The 21,603-nt window shown below is 37.5% G+C and overlaps 1 protein-coding gene across 1 annotated transcript in view; it reads left to right on the top strand.

The window, feature by feature from the left end:
* Positions 1–21,603, top strand: part of LOC102234515 (copine-9-like) — an 88,903-nt gene that overhangs the window by 35,647 nt on the left and 31,653 nt on the right. Inside the window, exons 7-9 of the mRNA XM_023337928.1 lie at positions 16,535–16,598; positions 17,904–18,007; positions 20,710–20,814. Coding sequence (XP_023193696.1) covers positions 16,535–16,598; positions 17,904–18,007; positions 20,710–20,814 — 273 coding nt within the window. The remainder of the gene's footprint in view (positions 1–16,534; positions 16,599–17,903; positions 18,008–20,709; positions 20,815–21,603) is intronic.

The raw sequence follows: 21,603 nt of genomic DNA, 5'->3' as shown, positions 1-21,603 counted from the left end.
AGAGGACAAGGGGTGCTTTATTAGGTTTTAAGTTTTGGCCCTCCGATATTAAGGTGGGATTTGGAAAGCTACAAGCTGACATTTCCTCCGAACAAAGAGCTCATCACATAAAAAAAAGTTCACCGCACACTCGTTATCACCAGGAAGATCTTGTTATAAGTTTTTTTTAAAGTGCCCCAGTCTGTTGTAAGAAAAAGCTCTAGAGTTTTAGCCACTGATTTCCTTAGGACACCATTAATTCTGAAATATTAAAAAACAACAACAGCATGTAGTGCAGACAAATCAATCATGTTTTAGTTTCCGTATAATATTTATTCATTTTTTTACATCTAATAAATCATATTTATTAGATGTGATGTGCCAAAACAAAACCTATAACAACGAGAAATATCTGAAAACTGTGAAGTTATTAGTCATGAACATTAGTGAGCAAACTCTATTAGAAAGACTAAGGACCACAGCAGGCAAGTCAGGGAGAAAGTTGTGGAGAAGTTTCTAGCAGAGTTTGGTTATTAAAAAGAGTCTCAGAGCAATGTTCACTCCATCATCGTCCAGCACAACTGCAAACCTACATAGACCCGTAACATACACACTTGAGGACTGAGGGAAAGCTCTGCCTTCTTTAGGCTACATGTAGAGAACCAATTTTCAGCATCAAAGCTTAAACGCTCATTTTATTTTAGACATCATATAATGGAGGGATCACTCTAAATCGGCGTGAAAACCCTGGAACTATACATAGCCTCATAGAAGGAACTCAGTGTTACTGCCTTCTACTCAGGCAGGCGGCTGACCAGAGTTTTGCCGCTGTCAGAGTGGAGACAGCCTCTGTCACTGGCTCAGACTCAGACTCTAATGTTGCCTACGTATTGTTAAAACAATCGGATAGAAAGCCACACTTAAAGTTATTCTATCACCTTCTATTTGAATAAAATCAGGAAAGGTTTATGGCCTTCATTAGCAAAGTAAAAAGTTCTCTTTATATTGTGTCATGCTGTTGAAAGACCCAGATTGCATATTTGCATGTTATGTTTTGCATACCAATTACTATCAATTGTTTTAGATTATTTCTTTGTGTAGTGTTCTGCTCAATCATAACTGATATCAAGAGGACAAACAAGTTAAAGTTGCATCAAGCTGCTGATTAGATTTTATTGCTTTGTAATTTATGCATGTGTTCAGCATGCGCTCAAATCTCAAAGCAAGGCTGTTTTCATGCCTGATAGTCCAGTAGACCTGGTTGAATTGGGGACCAAAATTGACTGCACTGTTCCTGCTACAGAATGAGCCACTTAAGGAAATGACACAAAAACCTCTGAAGAAGACATGAGTAGAACTTCCTCCTTCACAAAATGTAAAGAAAAGTGGAGTGGCATCAGATTTTAGTGGTTGTAGGATTTCTCTTTTGTCTTTGGTAAAATTCCACGAGCCATTTCTCTATTGCTAGACTCGCATATACGTTTGTTGTATTTACCCATAATGCCTTGCGGTCTAACTTGCTTCCAGTTTTTGGAGTGGTCTCCAGTCCACTTGGCATTAACATCTGCATTCAAACATCGCCAGATTTCACTTCAACCAAAACATGACCTAAGTTTTTAGGCAGACCAGAGTTCACTTTTTTGGTTCGAATCAGAGTTTGATTACACATTCACATCTCCCCAAATGGTGATGTTTGCCTAGTCTGTTTCTAGGCAAACAGACTAGAACTCAATTAAGAGTGACAAGAAGAAAGCATCTGTTGAAAGAAAATCAAAAGACCTCCACGTTGTAGAGGTTACACAGCAAACCTGGAAAAGAAGGTTCTCTGGTGTGATGATATCAAAGTTGAATGTTTTAGCCGGCATGCAAAACACTTGGCCTGGTAAAACCAGCCCCTACGCTTTGCTTCATATACAGGGTCTGGACCCTTGGCTTTTGAGAAACAATTGTTTTCTGTAGGCATGTAGACAGTGTTGAAGTTTGAAACAATTGTGGCTCTTTTTTGTTCATAACACTGAGGTTCACTACCTGCTAAACATTAGAATTTAATTAGATTCTCATTTGCGTTGACATCGATGGAGCATCATTTTATCCATTTAATTGATTAGTTTTATAACTAATCAATTATAGTCGGATGGATTATAGATTATATTATGCCCGTCTCCATCCCCTCCGGTTGTCACACATCTTTGCAGATCAATGTGGGTAGATACAGTGAGATTCGGCTCCTCGCCGTCATCTCAACACATAAACACAGAGTTCCACACTCAGCTGCTCCCACCAACATCAGACTAACACCGCATTACTTTACATTCATTTTCCTTTTAGCTTCAGACCATGACCACTTTGTTACACTTCTAAAGCAAGAGACACAGCATGAGCATGTTGGAATGTATGTGAGTCGGAGTCTTGTGTGTGTGATACAATAAAGAGTTGCAGAGATCTAACTCAAAGAAAAAAAATATCTCTGCTCTGCTGTCATTATGCCACTGGCTTTCCTGTTGACAGCAGTAAGTAGCTCCTTGTCGCTTCACTGCTTGTTAGGTCTTCACAGCGGGTATGCACAAACTTCCTTTAATGTGACAGAGTGGTGTTTCCAAAGAAGATAACATGAAGTTGGTGGGTGATGTTTAAAATCTGAAGATGCACTTCTAAGTACATAAAAATGCTCAAAAAGTTCAAAAATAACAAAGAGAATATGTTGGTGTAGCTTCTCAGTCAGCCACCAAAATTTTAAGAGATTGAAATGACCCATTTGGAAGTCTTATCATTTTAATTTGTTTAATTTGCTTGTTAAGTTCTGGTAATGGGTTAGAAGTTTCAGGCCGGGGGCATTATGGTCACATGAGGCACTGACCCCAACCATCCTTCCTGTGACTTATTTTGGTGGTTTCCACTTGTCAGGTCTTTCTCAAAGAGGGCAGATCTGGTTCTGATACCATTCAGGAACACATTGCCATAATATTGTAATTTATGTCCAACAAACAAAAAGTTCATATCTCCATACCGATTGGACAAATAACTAGGTACACAAATGCAACATTGAAGACTCGACCATTTCATGACAAGGCCATGTCTTCCACAAACTCTTAGTGCAGAAGAATGCCAGCCATCCTTCATTATGTGTTTCACACAAATTGAAGTTATGAAAATAAATTTGCTTAATTGAAACACTCCTATTTTGAACCCCCCCCCCCCCCCCCCCCCCCAAAAAAAAAACAGGTGTTTGATAGAAAACTTTTGCGTTTCGACCGTAGTGACATCTGGCTCTGACCCATGTAAGTTCTGCGAAGTACATACATTTTGATACGACTGTAAAACCGCCTCATCCCAACTTTATATTGAAAAAGTGAGTTTTTTTCCAAATCCCATGTTTCCCTTAAACAAATTTATCTTTGTAATTTCAATTTGCACATTTTGACAGGTACTGGAAATGCAGCTATAGACGGATCAGTAAAAGTTTAATTGTCCTCAAAATCTAAACCTAGTTTTAGACTTGTATACTGTGTATACAAAGTATAGTGTATACTTTGTATACACTATAGAAAGTATACTGTGTATACAAAGTATACACAGTATACCATTAGTGTATGGCAATACCTTGTATTGCCATACACTAATGGCAATACAAAGTAAAAAAAGAAAAAAAAGTATTGACTTAATTATAAAACTAATCAATTAAATGGATAAAATAATGCAACAGATTCAACTTAAATACAATAATTGTGACTCAACATGTTCGTCTTGGAGTAGCTTTACAAATGCTGCTGCTGGAACAAAACGCAGCGTTTTGTTCCAGCGTTTAGAATCTGCTCTGGGTGGAGCAGATTCAGAGTAGCTTTCTTTCCATTTTAATCGTAATTATTTTCTGTCCCATTTTAAAAATATATACATATATTGAAATCCCTCTGACAAAAATACCCAGTGACCTAAATATCTATATATGTAGATTTGTAGAGATGAACTCTCCCCCCTCCCCAAAAAAGAACAAAAAAACAGAATACTTGCTGGAATTAATTGAGAATATCCTGAAGATGAATGGTCAGCCATCAAAATAGGACAAACTTGGGTTTTGCTTCAGGACAGCATCTCAAAGCCTACTAGTAAAGTTCTCTTCAAAAATAACTCAAAGACTCAAACAAAATAAGGTTTTTGAGTGGCCTCATGAAAGTCTGTTTTAAAACATTATTGAGATGGTTTGGTATGACCTTAAACAAGCTGTTCATACTTAAAATCAATTCACTGTGGCTTAATAAAAAAAAAAAAATATATATATATATATATATATATATATATATATACAAAAAGAATCACCCAAAACACTCACTACCAGTTATTGCAAGCGCTTGATGCCAGTTGCTGCCGCCATGGATGGCACAACAAGTTATTAGGTTAAGGAGGCAGTTACTTGTTCCACACAGGGCCAGTTTGGTTTAGGTAGCTTCTTTTCCTTTAATAAAAGATTTTTTTAATGATCCAAAACATGTGACTCTTACAAAACAGTCCATGAGAAGATATTGGCTAGGGGGACAAAGACTTTCCCACAGAAACAGGCTTAACATTTGTTTCCTGACAGGCTGTGCAAGGCAGGAACTAAAACGAGAGAAATAAGAGCCTAGAAATAAAAAAAGAGGAAACAATAAGGGACCAGCAGAGCCCAATCACTATTCTTGCCATATGGTCAGCGTCTCTGAAGGCTGCCTACAGGGAATAGACAGCTGTCTGCTTCTCCACATACATCAGACGCAGCAGAAGCCCACAGGGGGAGAAGTAAGGGGATGATGGGAGATGAAGGCAAACGGGGGAAAAGTGGGGGGACAGAGAGGGGACATCTCTGGGTGACGGACAGCATGATCAGTCAGGAAGGAAGCGGAGTGAGGAGAAATACCTTAGCTAAAGGAAAAGTTGGCGGAGGACAAATTTCACAAGACAGGTTCGTATCTGCTGCCTAGGCTGAAAGGAGTGGAGAAACTAATTAGACACACACAGAAACCAGTATTTATTTTTTTAAAATAAACAACTTTCAAACATGCACTCATTATTAGATATTTCTCTCCCTGTGCCGTTACCGATCACTGGGACATAATTCCTCCAGCTTCCCCACGTCGGTGGGTGTTCGTTTTTTTTATAGGTCAACAGTTTTAGAAATGGGCGAACCGAGCACTCCTTTCCCCCACTTTACCTGTGTGTTGCCATGGCAACCCAAGGAGGCTATCAGCAGAGGCGGCAAAAGTGTAACAGTGATCTGAAATGTACACCCATTAGTGAAAAAAATAAAATATGAATAACAACAAAGAAATAAACGAGGGGCCGAGCCATCCTGGAGGTATTTTTGAAACCGATGTTTGTCTAGAGAAACCCCCCGACCTTGGGTACACCAGATACACCCACGCAATCAATGTGTGTCCATGTTTAGGAAGTACAGCAATGCCGAGCATGAGCTGTAACTTTGAATGTACCAATTATTATCTCTTACAGATGAGTAATGAAAAAAAAAACCCCAGACGAATCAATCATTCCTTAATGCAATCAGGGATGAATAAATGAGGTCCATCCATTAACAGTCCCGCCCACTGCCAGGTTTCCACATCTAGATTGATGATGTGGACTCTTAAAGCATTGCCTGTTTTGTTTGGGATGGCAAGAAGTCGTGTTTTTCTGGCTTTCCGTCGCAAGACGGAGGTTAACACGTTGGCACCGGGTGTCAGAGGCCAAGGTGTGTGATTGGGGGCAGTTAGCGGGACGCCCTCTGCTTACGAGCGCGAGCCACAGACAAAGGCCAGCGGGTAAAAATAGAATGAAAACAACCGTAATGAATGAAAAGACTGTCAGCCAGACAGAATAACACATTTTCTGCTCTGTGAGTGGTCGCAAAAAACACTGGGCAGACGGAAGCAACTGTTTTGCTGCCATGACTGATGAGCTGCAAGCAGAGTTGCCTGATGCTCTGATGAAAGGCAATAGATTTTTCAGATTGATGCAACAGTTTGGTTTATTCAAAAAGTCTGCTATCATACCACAGTGCCTTGGAAAAGTTTTTATTTTTTAATTGTGTTATGTAACAAGTAGAAACTTCAATGTATTTCATGGTGATTTCCTGGGATAGACCAATAGAGAACTCATGTTGTGATTAGGATGGAAAATGATGCTTGTTCAAATTTTCCTACAAGTACAAAACAAAACTCTGCTGTGCAAATTGAAGCTGACCCTTTTGGCTATTTGTCGTTGACTGAGTTTGAGGTAAATCACAGACTGAGTGGAGAGCCTCTGTGCATATCAAGTCATGCCACCTGATTCTATATTGAGGTTCTGAACTGTGACCTTCAGTGTAGCAGTTGAATATCCACCCGGCCACTGTAACAGCATTTGCATGCCTTAGACCAGGGGTCAGCAACTCACGGCTCTTTGGCGCTGCCCTAGTGGCTCTTTGAAACATGTTTGAAAATGGAAAAAGATGTGGGTGGGAAATATATGTTTTGTTTTAATATGGTTTCTGTAGGAGGACAAAACATGACACAATCATCCTTAACGTTTTCCAATGCTATAAAAATGTGTAGAATAAATATTAAATTTCAACATTTCTGTCAACGAAGATTTACGGCAAAGCCTGTGACACGTTTCTTCCAGCTGATTGTATTTAGTTAAAGAAGTTTGAATAATAATTTTTTTAAAAAGCATTGGGCAATTTTCAGTTTTTGCATTTATACAAACAAAATGTAATACTACGCATCATTTCTGCTCTACTTCACAATTGTGTTCCTCTGTAAGCTGGTTTGTCACATGAAATCCCAAACAAGACAATATTTGTCCTTGGAACATGACAATGTATGAAATTATTTAAAGGGTCTTAATCTTTTTCCAGTTCACTTTGTACTGTATGCCATGCCAGGAAATTAATTGAACCTTGTAGTTCAATTGATTGAATTACCTTTTAATGAAATACCTTTTTCATGCTTTGTTCTTTTAGTATCTGTAAGATACCAGCTTTGTAAATCAATGCAAGCTGATGTTTCTTGCAGTTTATTGAACCCACTAACCTCTACAGGGATGGCAGTGATGATCTGTCAGTTGGTTGGTTAGTTTAATAATTCCTGAGTGGATTGCGCCTGTATGAGCCTTTCATGATGATTAAAACCTCAACCCCTTTTGTCTTTTGATCCTTCTTATAAAACTGCATTGGCTTTCTCATTAATGCGATGTAAAGCATAAACTATGATACAAAACCAGCACATTCTGTTCCTAATCTTTGTTTGAAGATCACTAAATATGAGAGAAAGTTGTGATAATAAGGTTTCATGCTTTAACATTGGGTATCAATGGGCTTTTGCTTGGTGAGCAAGAAGATCTTGTTTCCTGACAAAGTGCTATGCAGCATTAGTCCAACCTATTTTTATGGGCAACTGCTAAAAGGCCAGTTGTCCTCAATTATTTTCTGTCATGCAGTGTAGGCTTTGTTGTCTTTTGATCATAGTTGTAGGTAAGCTTCTGACCGACATGCAAGATAACTCTCAGGAGAACATGGGAGGATTTAAATCATGGTTAAATAAACCTGCTTAAGTAATGTATAGAGCTTGATCTTGACAGAACACTGGGAGTAATAACAGATGAATCATGAGTTGAGATATATGAATATTAAAGCAGGAGATGAGAGATGAATCCGTCGGTAGGAATGAGAGAAATCAGGGAGGTCAGTCTGTGGGGGGTTTGTTGTAGCCAGAGGTAAATGAACTTGGAGCAGTTTGAGTGGAGAGGAGAGAGAAAAGGTTGAATTGAGAAGCGATGGAGGCTTGGAGCAAGTTGAACGGTGAGAATGTTGGTTGGCAGACAGGTTGTACAGATGATGAAATTTGGTAAAACCTGGGCTTGGTATATATATTGTTATTTGCTGAACCAGTCTCCAGACTTGATTGAGTCTCTGTTTTTTCCAATGTTGTCTATTTTAAGTTATTACTAGATTTGCTGGACTTCAGTGAGAAAGTCGGGCTAAATTTAAGATCTGAGACTATGAAACTCTGTTAAATCTGTCTCCTAATATTGTGGCACACCTGTGAACACATTTCCATGTCACCATCTGTCCCCTGCGGTCCTCGTCCTCCAGTACTGTCACCTCCCATCTGGCCCTGTAGTTCACAACTCATCTGGCCAGCTCTGACAAAACTCTTCTTGTCTGTTGCTCTTCTGTTGGAACAAATGCTAAACTTTAGACCTGATGCTAAAAGTGTGAACATGTTTGTGACCCTGTTATGAATGTTGTTACTACTACAGTTAGGCCTGTCTAGCTTCAAGCTGAACAAGTACTTTCCTCAGGGAGGATTTGTGTATGTTGATGTGAGAGTGTTGAGAAAATAGTGGAATAACTGAGTTTTATATTTCTATCAATTTCAAAACTCAATTAAATCCATTGAACAATTTTTACATCTTTCAACTGAGAGACATTAGCCACTCATAAGACACATGGTCTTTAGACCCCACAAGTTTTTTACAGTTCAGAAGAATCGTACTGACCCTGTGTGCGCTTTTACAAGGGTTTCTTTGTGTGGTTTTGGAAATTGAGAGCAGGTTAATCAAGGATTTGTTTGTATATTTTGCTAATTTCTTTCTCTGCAACAGCCATAAGCAAAACGTATCCATCACCTGAAGCACTTGTGGAAACAGCAAAGGATTCTTAGTTTAAAGAAGAATATCTTAGACTAGAGATACCAAACATTTATCTGTTTATGTTCACTGATTTTTAAATTCCTGTTGGCTAGTGGCGAGCATATTTCCACTGATCTGCTAATAGCTCATTTTTTGTTCAACACTTTTGCTACCTTTGAAAACGTTTCGTGCACTTTGCTTCCCCTAAATTAATTCACATGGCTGTTTTATACACTGCTCAAAAAAATAAAGGGAACACTTAAACAGGTGTTTAACACTTAAAGTGTTCTCTTTATTTTTTTGAGCAGTATATAAACTTCCAGTTGAAGAAACTTCAACGTCTGTGTTGAGGTTTTGGTTATCGAGTGTTAAGAGTTCTACAAGTAGTTTAGTGTTTAAATTTATGTTGTTATTTTGAAGTGGGTGGAGACACAGCATGTCTGTTTCCTCTTCTCACTCTGTCTCTTTTTAAAAAAATCTTTACTGAGAAAGTGGCAGCAAACGGACAAATGTGGTATACAAAAGGAAACCAAACTTAAATAAGCAAAGGAATTAATTAAACAAATACATGCAGAAATTCACATAATTGAATTTATTGCTTTAGCATTAGCTTCTGCTAAATACCATGTTGGTTTAGCTGGCATTTTAACGTTAGCGGAAGTTACTAATATTCATAATTTGTGCTTTAAGGTTAACACAGCTGACCTTTTAGCTAGCAGTGCCCACCACTACTGTTGACATTTCATTCTTTTATTATATTTTTCATATACTCAAGTCTCAACTTGTATTCAACTGTCATTTTATAATATATATCAGCGCAGAACAGTCTGCTTCTGTGAAGAGAAACAAAAACATTTTGTGTGCATTTTAAACAAACCCTGTTTACTCTGGAACCACTATGTGAAATGCAGCGCAATACAGATCTTTTATAGATACCTGTAAAACTTTCTGATTTTTGTCTTAGTCTGTTCTGATGAAATTGTAATAAAATACATTCAAATCTGAAGTTGTAACATGACAAAATGTGAAAATCTTTAGCTAAATTCATTTCAACATCAATTGAACTAGTTATGAGACATTTTCTCTTTATCCAGTCAAAGTTTTGTCCATATCAATTTTCTGTAGTACTTCTAAAATGTGAAAATAACACCCACATGCTGTACCTGAAGCTTCACTCCGCAGTGGGATGATTTCTGCCGCAGAAATCTGTTCAGCACCCTCTGAAGCAGAGGTAAAGGGGATTTAGTAAATGTTTAAAACATAGACAATTTCCGCTTTGAAAACCATAATTGGCCTTGAACTCATTCAACAGCCAAAATGAGATGCAAAAAATCCTCCAGCGAAGAGCCTGCTACACCCATCAGCTTCAACCTTCAGCAGGCAGACACGCAGAAGTGCAGCTACTTTTCTGGATTTGTCGCTTTATGGTCCTTCTCTTCCTACAAAATGTAACCGTACTGGCAAAATTACTGAAATAAAAAGCTGCGTACTTGATGGAAGTAATGTCGTAGAAGCAGCAGTGTTCTAAAATTTCTGGTGTCTTTCCGGGATAGAAGATAAACGTTTAAACACTGGTGGATTAAAATGATCAGAAAAGTTAGTCCTTCTTTTGTGTTTTTGCTTGGTTAGTTGTCAGAACTTCTGTGGACTATACTTCCTTATGTTTGCTGAATATTTTGTCTTGTGATTGGAGTTAAGGAAAGCTGTGAACTTGTGACAGGCAATATGGACTGCATTTATTGTCATAACCAATGAAGTTTCAGGTACAGAATATTTTCTGCAACAAGTTTGACTGGAACGTGTATGTGTGCGCTACTAAGAAAGAAAACAGCTGTTCTCAAAACATCAAGTTGGGAAGGGTCATGAGGTCTTTACCAAACAATTAAAACTCCTTCATTATATAGTAATAAAGACTATTATGGTTGATAATCTTCTAAAGTGTGGATGTCCGAGGAAATGTAGAAGTAATCTTCTCTTTAAAGAGGCACTAGTATGTAAAATCGACTGTTTTGAGCTTTACGTCTTCCAAATAGCTTTATGTTATTCTTTCATCAAAAACAAACCTGAATTGTTGCCTTGATTCTTTCACGCATGTTTGAGGAATCCTTGAATCTCCCAAGGTGACCAGTCGTAGCGGTGCCTTAATGCTTTCTTTCACAAAGCTCCTCCTCCTTATTTCTAATGGAATAATTTGTCACCTACGGCTACAAAACACCCAAAAAATAAAAACAAGTGTCTCATTTTGCTTAGGATCTTTGCTGAGTGAGAGCCTTACAGACATTGTAAGCTAATGCTAACGTATTGGGAGTGTGGTCAACAAAAGTCCAAAATGCTGGACTGTACTGTGGTTCATGTAGCTGCAGAATATTCCCTGAAGTCATCGTCAGTTATAATATCATGAAAAGGGACACTAATTCTTGGTAAACTGATCAATATGTCATCAGTTTCTTTATTTATAAGTAAAGCCAATATTATTTGTATTATTGACAAGTTATTGCATTTGTATTTAATGAGTGGGTAATTATGTTAGAAAATTAATTAACCACTCTGGAATATGTTTTTTTTATTGATTCATTTATAAAATGATAAACCTACACATTGGTTAAAAGCTAAGGTGGAATGTTTGAGTAAAATTCTGTTGGACAAAAATCTATTGTGAATATTCTGCTTTGATGCTACTAATCCAAACATTGACATATAAGTTAGTGATATCAGTGATATCAAAATACATTTGATGTCACTGTAAAGGAATCCATGATGTTAGCTAGTCTTTTATTAAACATCTATTGTGTTATAGGTTAAATTGTTAGGATCCAATGTCAGCTTTGATTTGTTTCCTCTAGTTGTTTACAGCATATGGAATATATAATTTCTCACCTTATTTATGTAAAAAAAACATTTTTGTCTTATTTTAAAACATAGTATTATGTAAAATCAACTTTTTTCAGCTTTACATTATGTTATATTGTTTTTTCCTCATCAAATTGAATATATCATAAACTTGTCATAATATGAGAGAAAACAGGCAAAAATACTCTTAAAGTCAAGCAGGAGAACAGCTATGTCATTATTATTCTGCACTTATGAAGCCATGAGGGCTCAGATGGATACTCCAGAGTCCAAGCGGGGTGTGTGTGTGTGTGTGTGTGTGTATCCGGTGGGCTGGCTGGCGGGTGTGCAGCTGGAAACACTGAGCAGGTAAATTCATAAATAATTCTCTCACTGTTGCTGCCTGCTACAGCTGGGAGTCAGCGTGAGTGAGAGAATCCATCGATTTGAAAAGTGCGTCATGCAAGGCTAAGGATTTAGGAGGCGAGGCGTGAATAGCTAACACAACACTCTCCCTCTTCCTCCGTAACCTTAAGTCAGTTCTCCTCTGCATGGGCTTTCATCTCCTGTCATCATGTATTCTTGCTTCTCAATAATATAAACCAGTCAAGTTGGTTTGTTATCTTTTGATGTGGGTGTTATTGTGCAGTTGCTTCGTATGTTAAACCGAAACTGTGGAGGGGAAAAAAATGCCTTTGAAAATTCATGAAAAATTCAAAGTTTGTCCTGAAATGCTCAAACTATTCCTAGAGGAAATCTTTCATGCTTTTGTGACACACTGTGACAGGAAATTCCTATTTTTATGAAAAATGTGAATTTCTACGTTGAAATGAGCTCAGCTTTTAATCTTAATTTAATACAAACTATATCTTAATAAATAAATAATAAATTCACAATAGACATATTTTCTAGATGTGATATTGGCATTAAATTTTTATCGGACAGTGTCACATTTCACATTGTTACACATACCTTAATTTCTGAACTTACTTGTTTTGCTTTCTTTCCACGAACAGATGACTTGTGTTGTTACCAACACCTGCTGAAAATGTCATGCCAATATTCTCTTTAGATATATGTTGACTATGAAAAATTGTGATGTCCTCAAACTTTATTTTACCTGCTGTAATTAATCTATCTGAGAAATTACAGCAGAAATTAAGATTTTCTGAAAGAAACAAAAATGCATTTTGAGCCTACAGTAACAATTAAAACTAACTTTCACTTAATATGTTATACGCAAAAATATTGAGTAGGTTGGAAACCAGACAAATTTCTTTCATGTACTTTATGAATTGCATAACTACAAGTAAAATAAATCATCAATCAATCAATCAAATTTTATTTGTATAGCACATTTCAGCAGCAAGACATTTCAAAGTGCTTTACATCATTACAAACACATAAACACAATGCAACATAGAATCAACAATCAAAACACAGCATTAAGTCAAGTTCCATCAATAAATTTGTAATTGATTACGTTTCAAATACAATCCTAAACAGGTGGGTTTTTAGTCGAGATTTAAAGAAAGTCAGTATTTCAGCTGTTTTACAGTTTTCTGGAAGTTTGTTCCAAATTTGTGGTGCATAGATGCTGAAAGCTGCTTCTCCTCGCTTGGTTCTGGTTCTGGGGATGCAGAGCAGAACCAGAACCTGAACCTGAGAGGTCTGGAAGGTTGATACAACAACAGCAGATCTTTAATGTATTGTGGTGCTAAGCCGTTCAGTGATTTATAAACTAACAACAGTATTTTAAAGTCTATTATTTTAGCAGAAAAGGCTTTGGACTAAACTGTTACTCCTGTTAGCCACGTTAGCACCAAGTACAGCTAGTCAATCAACCATCGCTGTGTTCAGGGAAGCGCTGATTAATAATCGAGAAATAAATATCAAGCCTGGAAACTTGATATCGTAACGGTTGTCATGGTAACAGGTGTGCTTAAACTACAGAGAGAGAGAGAGAGTAAAAAGGTACCAGTGGTTTTGAGTTGATCACCTGTTCGGGTTATTTTACCTTTGTTTACCTTTGCTGTGGCTCATTACAGCCGCTGTAGTTTCTAAACGTAGGACTAATTACCTCGTTCGTTTGTGAGTTTACGTCATTCACAACAAACATCAAATAGAACAAATATATTTCATTAAATTTTAACAAACAAATGGCTTCTACCATGGTAATTATGTGAAATTAAATTAATTATATCCCAACTTCAGAAGATTTGCCTTTACCTTTACAGAGCTCTTTGGTTCCTCCTATCAGTCTATAGCTTTTCACATTGAGGTCATCCAACCAAATTTCAGATCTACCATAACTGACTGACACCTGCTGGCCTCAGGTTTGCAACCAGCTTGTGACTGAGAAACCAGTAACCTCCTCCCAGATGATGACCTGATCTTGTTAGTTCCTCTGTCCATTGTAGTAGCTGATATATTGTAAAAATCCGGTAGAAATGATTCACTAATCCAGTCATGTTTACATAGAAACAACATGCCGCCAGGCTTTGTTTGTGAGACTTGCGGTCACATGGGTCAGTTGTGGGCGGAGCTTTGTAAGGTCCATGAATGCCCACTCTGGGAGCAGTATAACCAGGAAGCTCATAACCCTATGAGATAATAACCTCATAGGGTTATTATCTCTAAGCTGTCCAGTACGGTCCGGCTTGTTGCTCCCAACTTGAGATGAATGGAGCAGGTCCACTTTCTCTCTGTGGTTTGCTAGATCTGCTTTAGATTTCAAGTTAACATGATAAAAATGAAGGATAGTCTATGAAATGGTTGCAAAAGCCCTTTAGTTTTCTCCTCAAAGTGGAACGTTTTAATCAGACATTGTCTTTCGGACCAGCCGTACTTCCTTACAGCGCCCAGCCGACAGATAACTCGCTCATTTTGGCGAAAGGCTGAAACAGTCACCCAGCACAAATTGCTGTGAAGGCGAGTCAGAGTTGAAAATATCTCATAGGGTTATTATCTCTTTCTCCCTTGTTTTTTTCCATCTCAGCCTCTTTTTCTGTCTTCATTCATCCTGCATTTATTTCTCCTTCTCCAACGCTTTAAAAAAAAGATAATGAAGCAGCACTCAGGCTTGGCCCTTTTGTGCCCTGGTGTTTTTGAAATTATCCTCTCATTTCGCCTCCCTCGCTCCCCGGCTGCTGCTGCGCCACCCGTCCGTTCTTAAGGCGTTTGCTGTTTCTGTTTTCGTAGATGGTGTTGTGTTTTTGTGCAGTGCTCTTTGACAGATCACTCCCGCTGTACTTTCACAGCGTTCTTTTTGATCTCGAGGCTTCACATTCGATGTCATTTTAAATTGGACCAAAACAGAAACACACAAAAAAGGGCAAAGAAACAATCGCGATCTATGAACACTTGCTAGAAACTAAATATATACCTTGTTATGCAAAGAACGCATGTTTGCACACACCTGAGCGAACACATTTTTATTTTTGTGTGACTCATTCTGCTCAGAAAACAAATGCAAAATACGGTCCACCGCCATGAATATGCTCCGCTTATGCAAAGATTACTTATTTGCATTTTTTGAAATATCACATTTACACTTATTCGTCAGATAACCTATTTTTCTGCCATGATGTTGCTTTATTTAATCAGAAACACATGTCTGGGATTAATGTGTTGATGAGGCTCCTCAGAAAATTAAATCTGGTTCAATTTCTAAAATATTTCCTTAATTTGCCATTTTATGACACTGAAATCCCCTGGGGGCCGACAGTGTAGCTATTCTTTGTGTTTTTATAGTGGTGCCTTGATTACATTTTTAATAAAAGTAGTTCATTAACTATTAAATCTCATTGTCATTGAAAACTATATATTGACAAAATAAGCAATATTTTCATTTCAAAAACCCTTTTTGTGAGAAAATTACTGAGTAAATAGACATGTGAGCTAAACAACAAAAATATTTGTTTTTTAATGTTAACTGGATTATTCAGTCATCAGCTATATTAAAATGCTATTATATGCAACAAGCATTCATGATCATTCATGAAACTTTTTTAGAAATGATGTATGCTAGCATGCTAATGTTCTGCTGCTACATGTTTAGCATTGAAATCTTATTTTAGGCTAACGTCTTTTAGCACAACAGTCTTTTTTCTGATGGCCCATCAGCAAAAATTTACTTCTTTTGAGCAAAAAATTCCAATTACTCTTGTGTGTCATATTTGTGGGTATACCAGAAACGCGGCAATACAAAAGTTCCAGCCGGAATCTTTGCAGTGGCTGGTATCAGTACAATTAATTGTGTTTAAAAAAATTTAGCACGATAAAATCTATGTAATTAATTATTCAAAATTAAAGTTCTGAATTCCCGGCCCTGGTTTCTTTTAATATAAAAATGTAGGAAAACAAATGCCTTTAAATCAATGGTGATATACAACAAGTCATTTAATAGCCCAGAATCCTGTGAAAACAGCTGGCAAAGTTAAAGCTTGAGCACAGGCAGGTTTTCCAAATGAGCAACAAACTTAAACAAACTGTCAAGTTATTACCAAAGTAGCTCAAAGGCAACAAGTTTCATATTTTGGACTCACAAAGCCATAGATCTCACATCCAAAAAACTCACAGTGTATCTGAATGGGAAAATATTCCAGTAAGCCATTGTGGGAATATGAAAAGCATTTATCCCAGTTTGTACAGCTAGGAAACAATTCTGTATGTAAAGAAAGCAATAAAAAATATTTTAAGTTTTTTCTTCATTTTTTTGTATTAAATCATTTTCCTAACTCAAACTGAATTAAAAAACACACAAAAAAATTCCAAATTTAATGTCAGTGACAAAAACAATCTTAAAGTGTGTATATTTTTGGTTTCAAATGTGTGTTTTTGTATTGCATGGCGTTGGGTATGTCGTCTAATTTCCACTTGGAGTCCGTTTTTAGAATTGTCTCACCAATTAGAGAGTAAGTGTGAGTCCCTCTCTGAATTTTTTCTGGGAAACAAGTAACTGCATGCCGGGCTGTCTGCTGGCACAATAACAGCTTTTAGCTATGAATGACATCTGCTTTCCATTTTTATTATTCACGCCTCGATACAGTTACTGCATGTCTCTGTCTCCTTCTCTTTATGATCTCAGTGGGATACCAGGGAAGAAGTGTGGAGTCATAATCTTGGCAGCGGAGGAGCTCAGTAACTGCAGGGTCAGTACACACACACACACACACACACCCACTCATCAACATACCTAAATCCAGACAGAATATTCTATATTTTCATTGCAATATTTATGAAGTTGCTGTAGCAGTTTGCCTTTGTCTGTGTACACACGCAGCAACAAATCCCAGTATAAATAAACATGGCGAGGAAATTTTATTGCAGAACTCCCCAGACTTCCCACTAGGGTTGTACACAGACAGACTCTAGGTCCATGCCATTTTGTTCCTCTGGACAAAAAAAAGTGCCCTTCTGAAATCTTTTTGGGTTTTTTTCAGAAAAAGTGTGTATTGTGAGAGGCTCAATGTAGCATTTTCTGGATTTAAAAGCCCATTTTAACAGTGCCCCACACGTTTGTTACTTTGTATAAATCTCACACTGTCAATTCTGCATTTTCACAAGCTGCCCTTTTTTTCCCCACTGGAGTACCTTCCTCCATGTGTGTACACACACCACTTCCTCCTGCCCCATCCAAGGTTAAACAGATCACATTTCATTAGCAAGAGCGCTCCACATTCCTCTAAACAGGTTTCAGATAAACTGTCAAGACGGTTTTCTGCCGCGAAGCAAAATTCCCCTCCAATTTCACAGTACCCCCGAAACCTCCCGACACATTTATGTATTAACTCCACAACCAGCCGATCAGATGCTTGGGAGAATTTCCGCATGCACATGTGTGTGCTCATGAGATCATTATATAAACTGGCTTATCTTAGTCGTGTTTACCATTGCTACTCTGGGAGATTTTTGCTCCCTAACAAGATCCAATTGCTGTCAGTGGCAAGCTTAGGGTTTTCCCAAGATGCTCTCCCTCAGGAGAAATCAACTAAAAGGTCTAATTATTTATCTGTCTATCTTTAATTCCTTCCTGCCTGCCTGCCTCGGTTGTCCCAGGCATCTCTGTGCAGAAGCAGGAAAAACACAGCTCCTCATTAACAGCCATAGCCACTCATACATATGTATAAAGTGATCCCTCTCTGCCTTCTTCACTATATTGCAGACATGGCCTAATAAGATTTATTTTCCTCCCTAATAAATTGTGTAATTCTTATGCAAAAATTACCAAACTATTCATAGTGAGCCTTCTTAATGTGTTGGTTCATATTTAAATCACCATGGATTATATATATTTTTTCTGACAATCACTTTCCAAACCTATTCTGCCAAAGTCTTGCACCAAGTTTCTGCACAAGTTGACAGAAAATGTCTGCCTTAGGAAAAGAGGTTGCCCCGTTCGAAAAGAACTTGCATCAGAACCATTATGTTGAAAACCCGCTTGTTTTCTCCGTCAGGATATCGCTACCATGCAGTTGTGTGCCAACAAGCTGGATAAGAAAGACTTTTTCGGAAAGTCTGACCCTTTCCTGGTGTTTTACCGCAGTAATGAGGACGGAACGTGAGTATGACTCATCAGGGTGGCTGAACTGACCTCTCTTACTTTAAAGTTTGAACAATAGAATTGCAGCAGTCATAAACTCTCAGTAGTTGCCTTTCCATTACAAATGTGTACAAAACTGTGCCACTATTCTGATAATGTAAATATATATATAATTTAACAGTTGTGGTGATTCTATTAAATAAATTCAGTTAAATTCACGTGTGAATAAGCTTGTCCATGCAATTAGTAATAAAAAACCATATTGCTCCATCGTTATCCTACTATTTCCTTCTTTGTCTTTTCTGCTAATACTAACATCCATTTGTTGACCATGTGACTTGTGTTATTTGGAAAAAGTCTTTCCATCACAGTTTTGCAAAAAACACAAATTTTTATTCGGCCTTAAAGCCACCTCACCCTAGCTCAAAAACGTTTTATTGAAAAACATGTTTCTTCTGAAACTGGCGAGTTTCCAATAAGCACATTAATTTTATAATGCCAGATTGCGCAATTATATGGTCAATGGAAACGCTGCTACTGACAGAAAGAGTTATGTTCCAAGTTAATTAGCCATCCCCAAAAATGGGACTAACAAGAAAATAATCATTGAGCACACATGTACATTTGTCTAAAACTTGCAAAACAAAAAGGAATTTCCAAATGAAATTTTTATCTATCATGCAAAATATTTAGCTCAAACCAAAATATTTCATTAGCAAGCTAAATACTTAGCTCTGAACTAAATATTTAGCAACAATTGAGCTAACAAACTCAAGATTTTGCTTCAAACTAAATATGTAAAGTACCTCAGACCTAAATGTTTGCAAATGTATCGAAAGTCATCAGCTGATAAGCGGAGGTGAACTCCCAGAAAATAAATAAAAATAAAAAGCTGCGTCTTGGGAAAGTCTTTATAAATTTCTGCCGACGAGATTCATGAGTCAACTCTCTATCATTGTTTGCAACGTGACGTTTACCAATGAATCTACAGCCACGGCGAATAGCTAAATATTTAGCTCTGAGCTAGCTAGATATTTTGCCAGCTAGATACAAAGCTAGCTCAGAGCTAAATAGTTAATTTGTAAACTACATATTTAACTTGCTAACTAAATATTAATATTGTTCCCTTTTGGGCAACTCTTTTGATTGTTGCTTTTACTCTGTAAAATAATCTTAATGCGTCCACCTGGCTGTGGCTGGTATCTGGTGAAACTTTGTGCTTTTCTCTGTGAATCCAGCGGCTCTCACTGGAACATTCAGAGGTTTAGAAATGCAGATGTAATGCCATTAGTGTTCTTTGCAACACTGAGTCTTTTTTGTGAAGGTCTCTTTGCTTTTACCTGTAGCACCACTCTGAGCAAAACTTTAATAATAGGAAAGCTTTTTATAAAGACAATATTAAACCGTCTGATATTGATTTGCATGCAGCGACCGGAAGCTTTCTGAATACTAACAAATAGCATCTTGGTACTTTGCTTTTAGAGGATTTTCCTCATCTCTTCAGTATGTATTGCCCATATCATTCCACTTTATTGCACATGTCTTAATTTATAAACTAATCAGTTAGTGTGCTTTATATCACATGTGTTGGTACTGACAAATGGTGTAAATTTCGTGTCAATAGAAATGGTAAAATGATGTTTACTGAGAAAAAACTGAGGTGTTTAATACCGATCTTACTGGCTGGATACCCACAGCTGTCCAACATTGAAAAACCTTGTGAGTATCTCTAAACGCATCCAGTCAATCCTGTTCAGTTCCGCATTATTAACTAAAAACGTCGAGACTCGTTCAACTTTAGGGATCACAGGATAAGGCTGCATAGAAAAACCTTTTCAGGCAATTATCCCAAAGTACCACCATTACTAATAGACGATGCTGATGGAAGCACTGAACCTCAGCAGTCACTGGCGCTGCGCAGTCCAGGTTTAAAAAATAACAGAGATGTGCTGGGAATGCACCGGGAGATTTTACATGCCAAGCATCCATTCAGTGACACCAATTACCACATTTACTTTTTGAACATAAATTAACTGTGTCTTCTAATGCAGTTTTTACCATCTTTTTTTTCAGGTTTTTACTTTCTTCCACAGATGTACCTTTTAGAGATGTTTGCAGCAATAAATATTCATCTGCAATTGTTCTGTTTCACAAAAGTACTTATGCAGAAACATTCACAGTCGCCTTGAAAGCTTTGTGCCGAATTGTAGAGAAAAATACAGGAGATGGAGTATTAGGGGCACTGTAGATGGGAAAAGAATAAAAGAGTATATGTTAAGCAGAAAATGATTATTTCTGAGATTTTCTAGAAAAGAACAAGGAAATTTCTGAGTTTGAAAAGTCAAAAATTAGCTTTTTTAAAAAACAAATTTTTTGTAAGTTTGAAAAGTTATTTATTTTCTACAACAAAAACTCAAAACGTTTTTAGACTAATCTCAGAAAGTTTCTACAAAAAACATGGAGATTTCTGAGATTCAAAAGTTGAAAACTTTTTGGACATTTTTTGAGTTTGAAAAGTCGAAGATTTCAAAGATTTCAAGATTAATCTCGACTTTTCAAACTCAGAAATTTCCTTGTTTTTCTAGAAAATTTCTGAGTTTCTTGGCAGAGTTTTGTTATTCTTTTTTTTTATCTAGAATTTTCTAACACTGTCGTAATCATCTGCCCACAGTTATCTGCGCGCTCTTTTTATCGCCTCATATCTCATCTTCTTTTGGCAGGTTCACCATCTGCCACAAGACGGAGGTGATCAAGAACACGCTGAATCCGGTGTGGCAGCCCTTCACCATCCCCGTCAGAGCCCTCTGCAACGGCGACTATGACAGGTCGGGAATATTGGCACCGCTTTATTATCCCGGGATTCACAAATTTGTTGATGTTTTTAAATTAAGAGAGAAGCACTCAAGTCTTAAAAACATGTGATTAAATGGGGACAAGTTTCAAGTTGACTTTTAAAATGGATGACATCACCTGTTACTGGGGCAGTCAGAATAATGCCAGCAGTCGGTCATGGTGTCCCAGGGACCAGCACTGGTGTTATTGAGACTGACTCAGTGTTCACACAGCGCTGTCTCATACATACCAATCGGGCCGGACCGTGCACAGTGTTTTCAGCGGCCGCTCGGTGTTACAGTACCACATATTATCCACCCTTTAGAACAGCAGATGCTTGTGTAATGTTACGTGATGCGCCTTTAATCATTCCATATTAAATTCTTTGTTGTTTAAGAAAGCCTTGATGCTAGGATCCGGCCAATTGAACGCTACTTTTAGGAGTTGACAGATGAAAATGGAGCTACAGATGTGAATTTTTTATATGCAATTATCATATAGAACAACGCTACATGAATTCATGTCTGACAGTCGGCTCTCACAGCGCACTGGAATAAATCGAGAGCTGCTCCCATCAGCAGTTTATGGGAGAGACGAACACAGACAGATCCCACTCAGCCCCGCTTCACTACAGCTCTTTATTAGTTTGTTTATTCAACATATTTGTCATATTTGCTTATTAATAAACATTCATAGATTAACAATCTCCAAGCTACAAATAGACAGAGATTTTTACATAATGGGGATAAGGGCAGATATTTTTTTTAATATTAAGACATTAT

Source organism: Xiphophorus maculatus, chromosome 1 (assembly GCF_002775205.1).
Source record: "Xiphophorus maculatus strain JP 163 A chromosome 1, X_maculatus-5.0-male, whole genome shotgun sequence".
In the NCBI taxonomy this organism is placed as follows: domain Eukaryota; kingdom Metazoa; phylum Chordata; class Actinopteri; order Cyprinodontiformes; family Poeciliidae; genus Xiphophorus; species Xiphophorus maculatus.
This window is presented reverse-complemented; position numbering and strand designations above follow the sequence as displayed.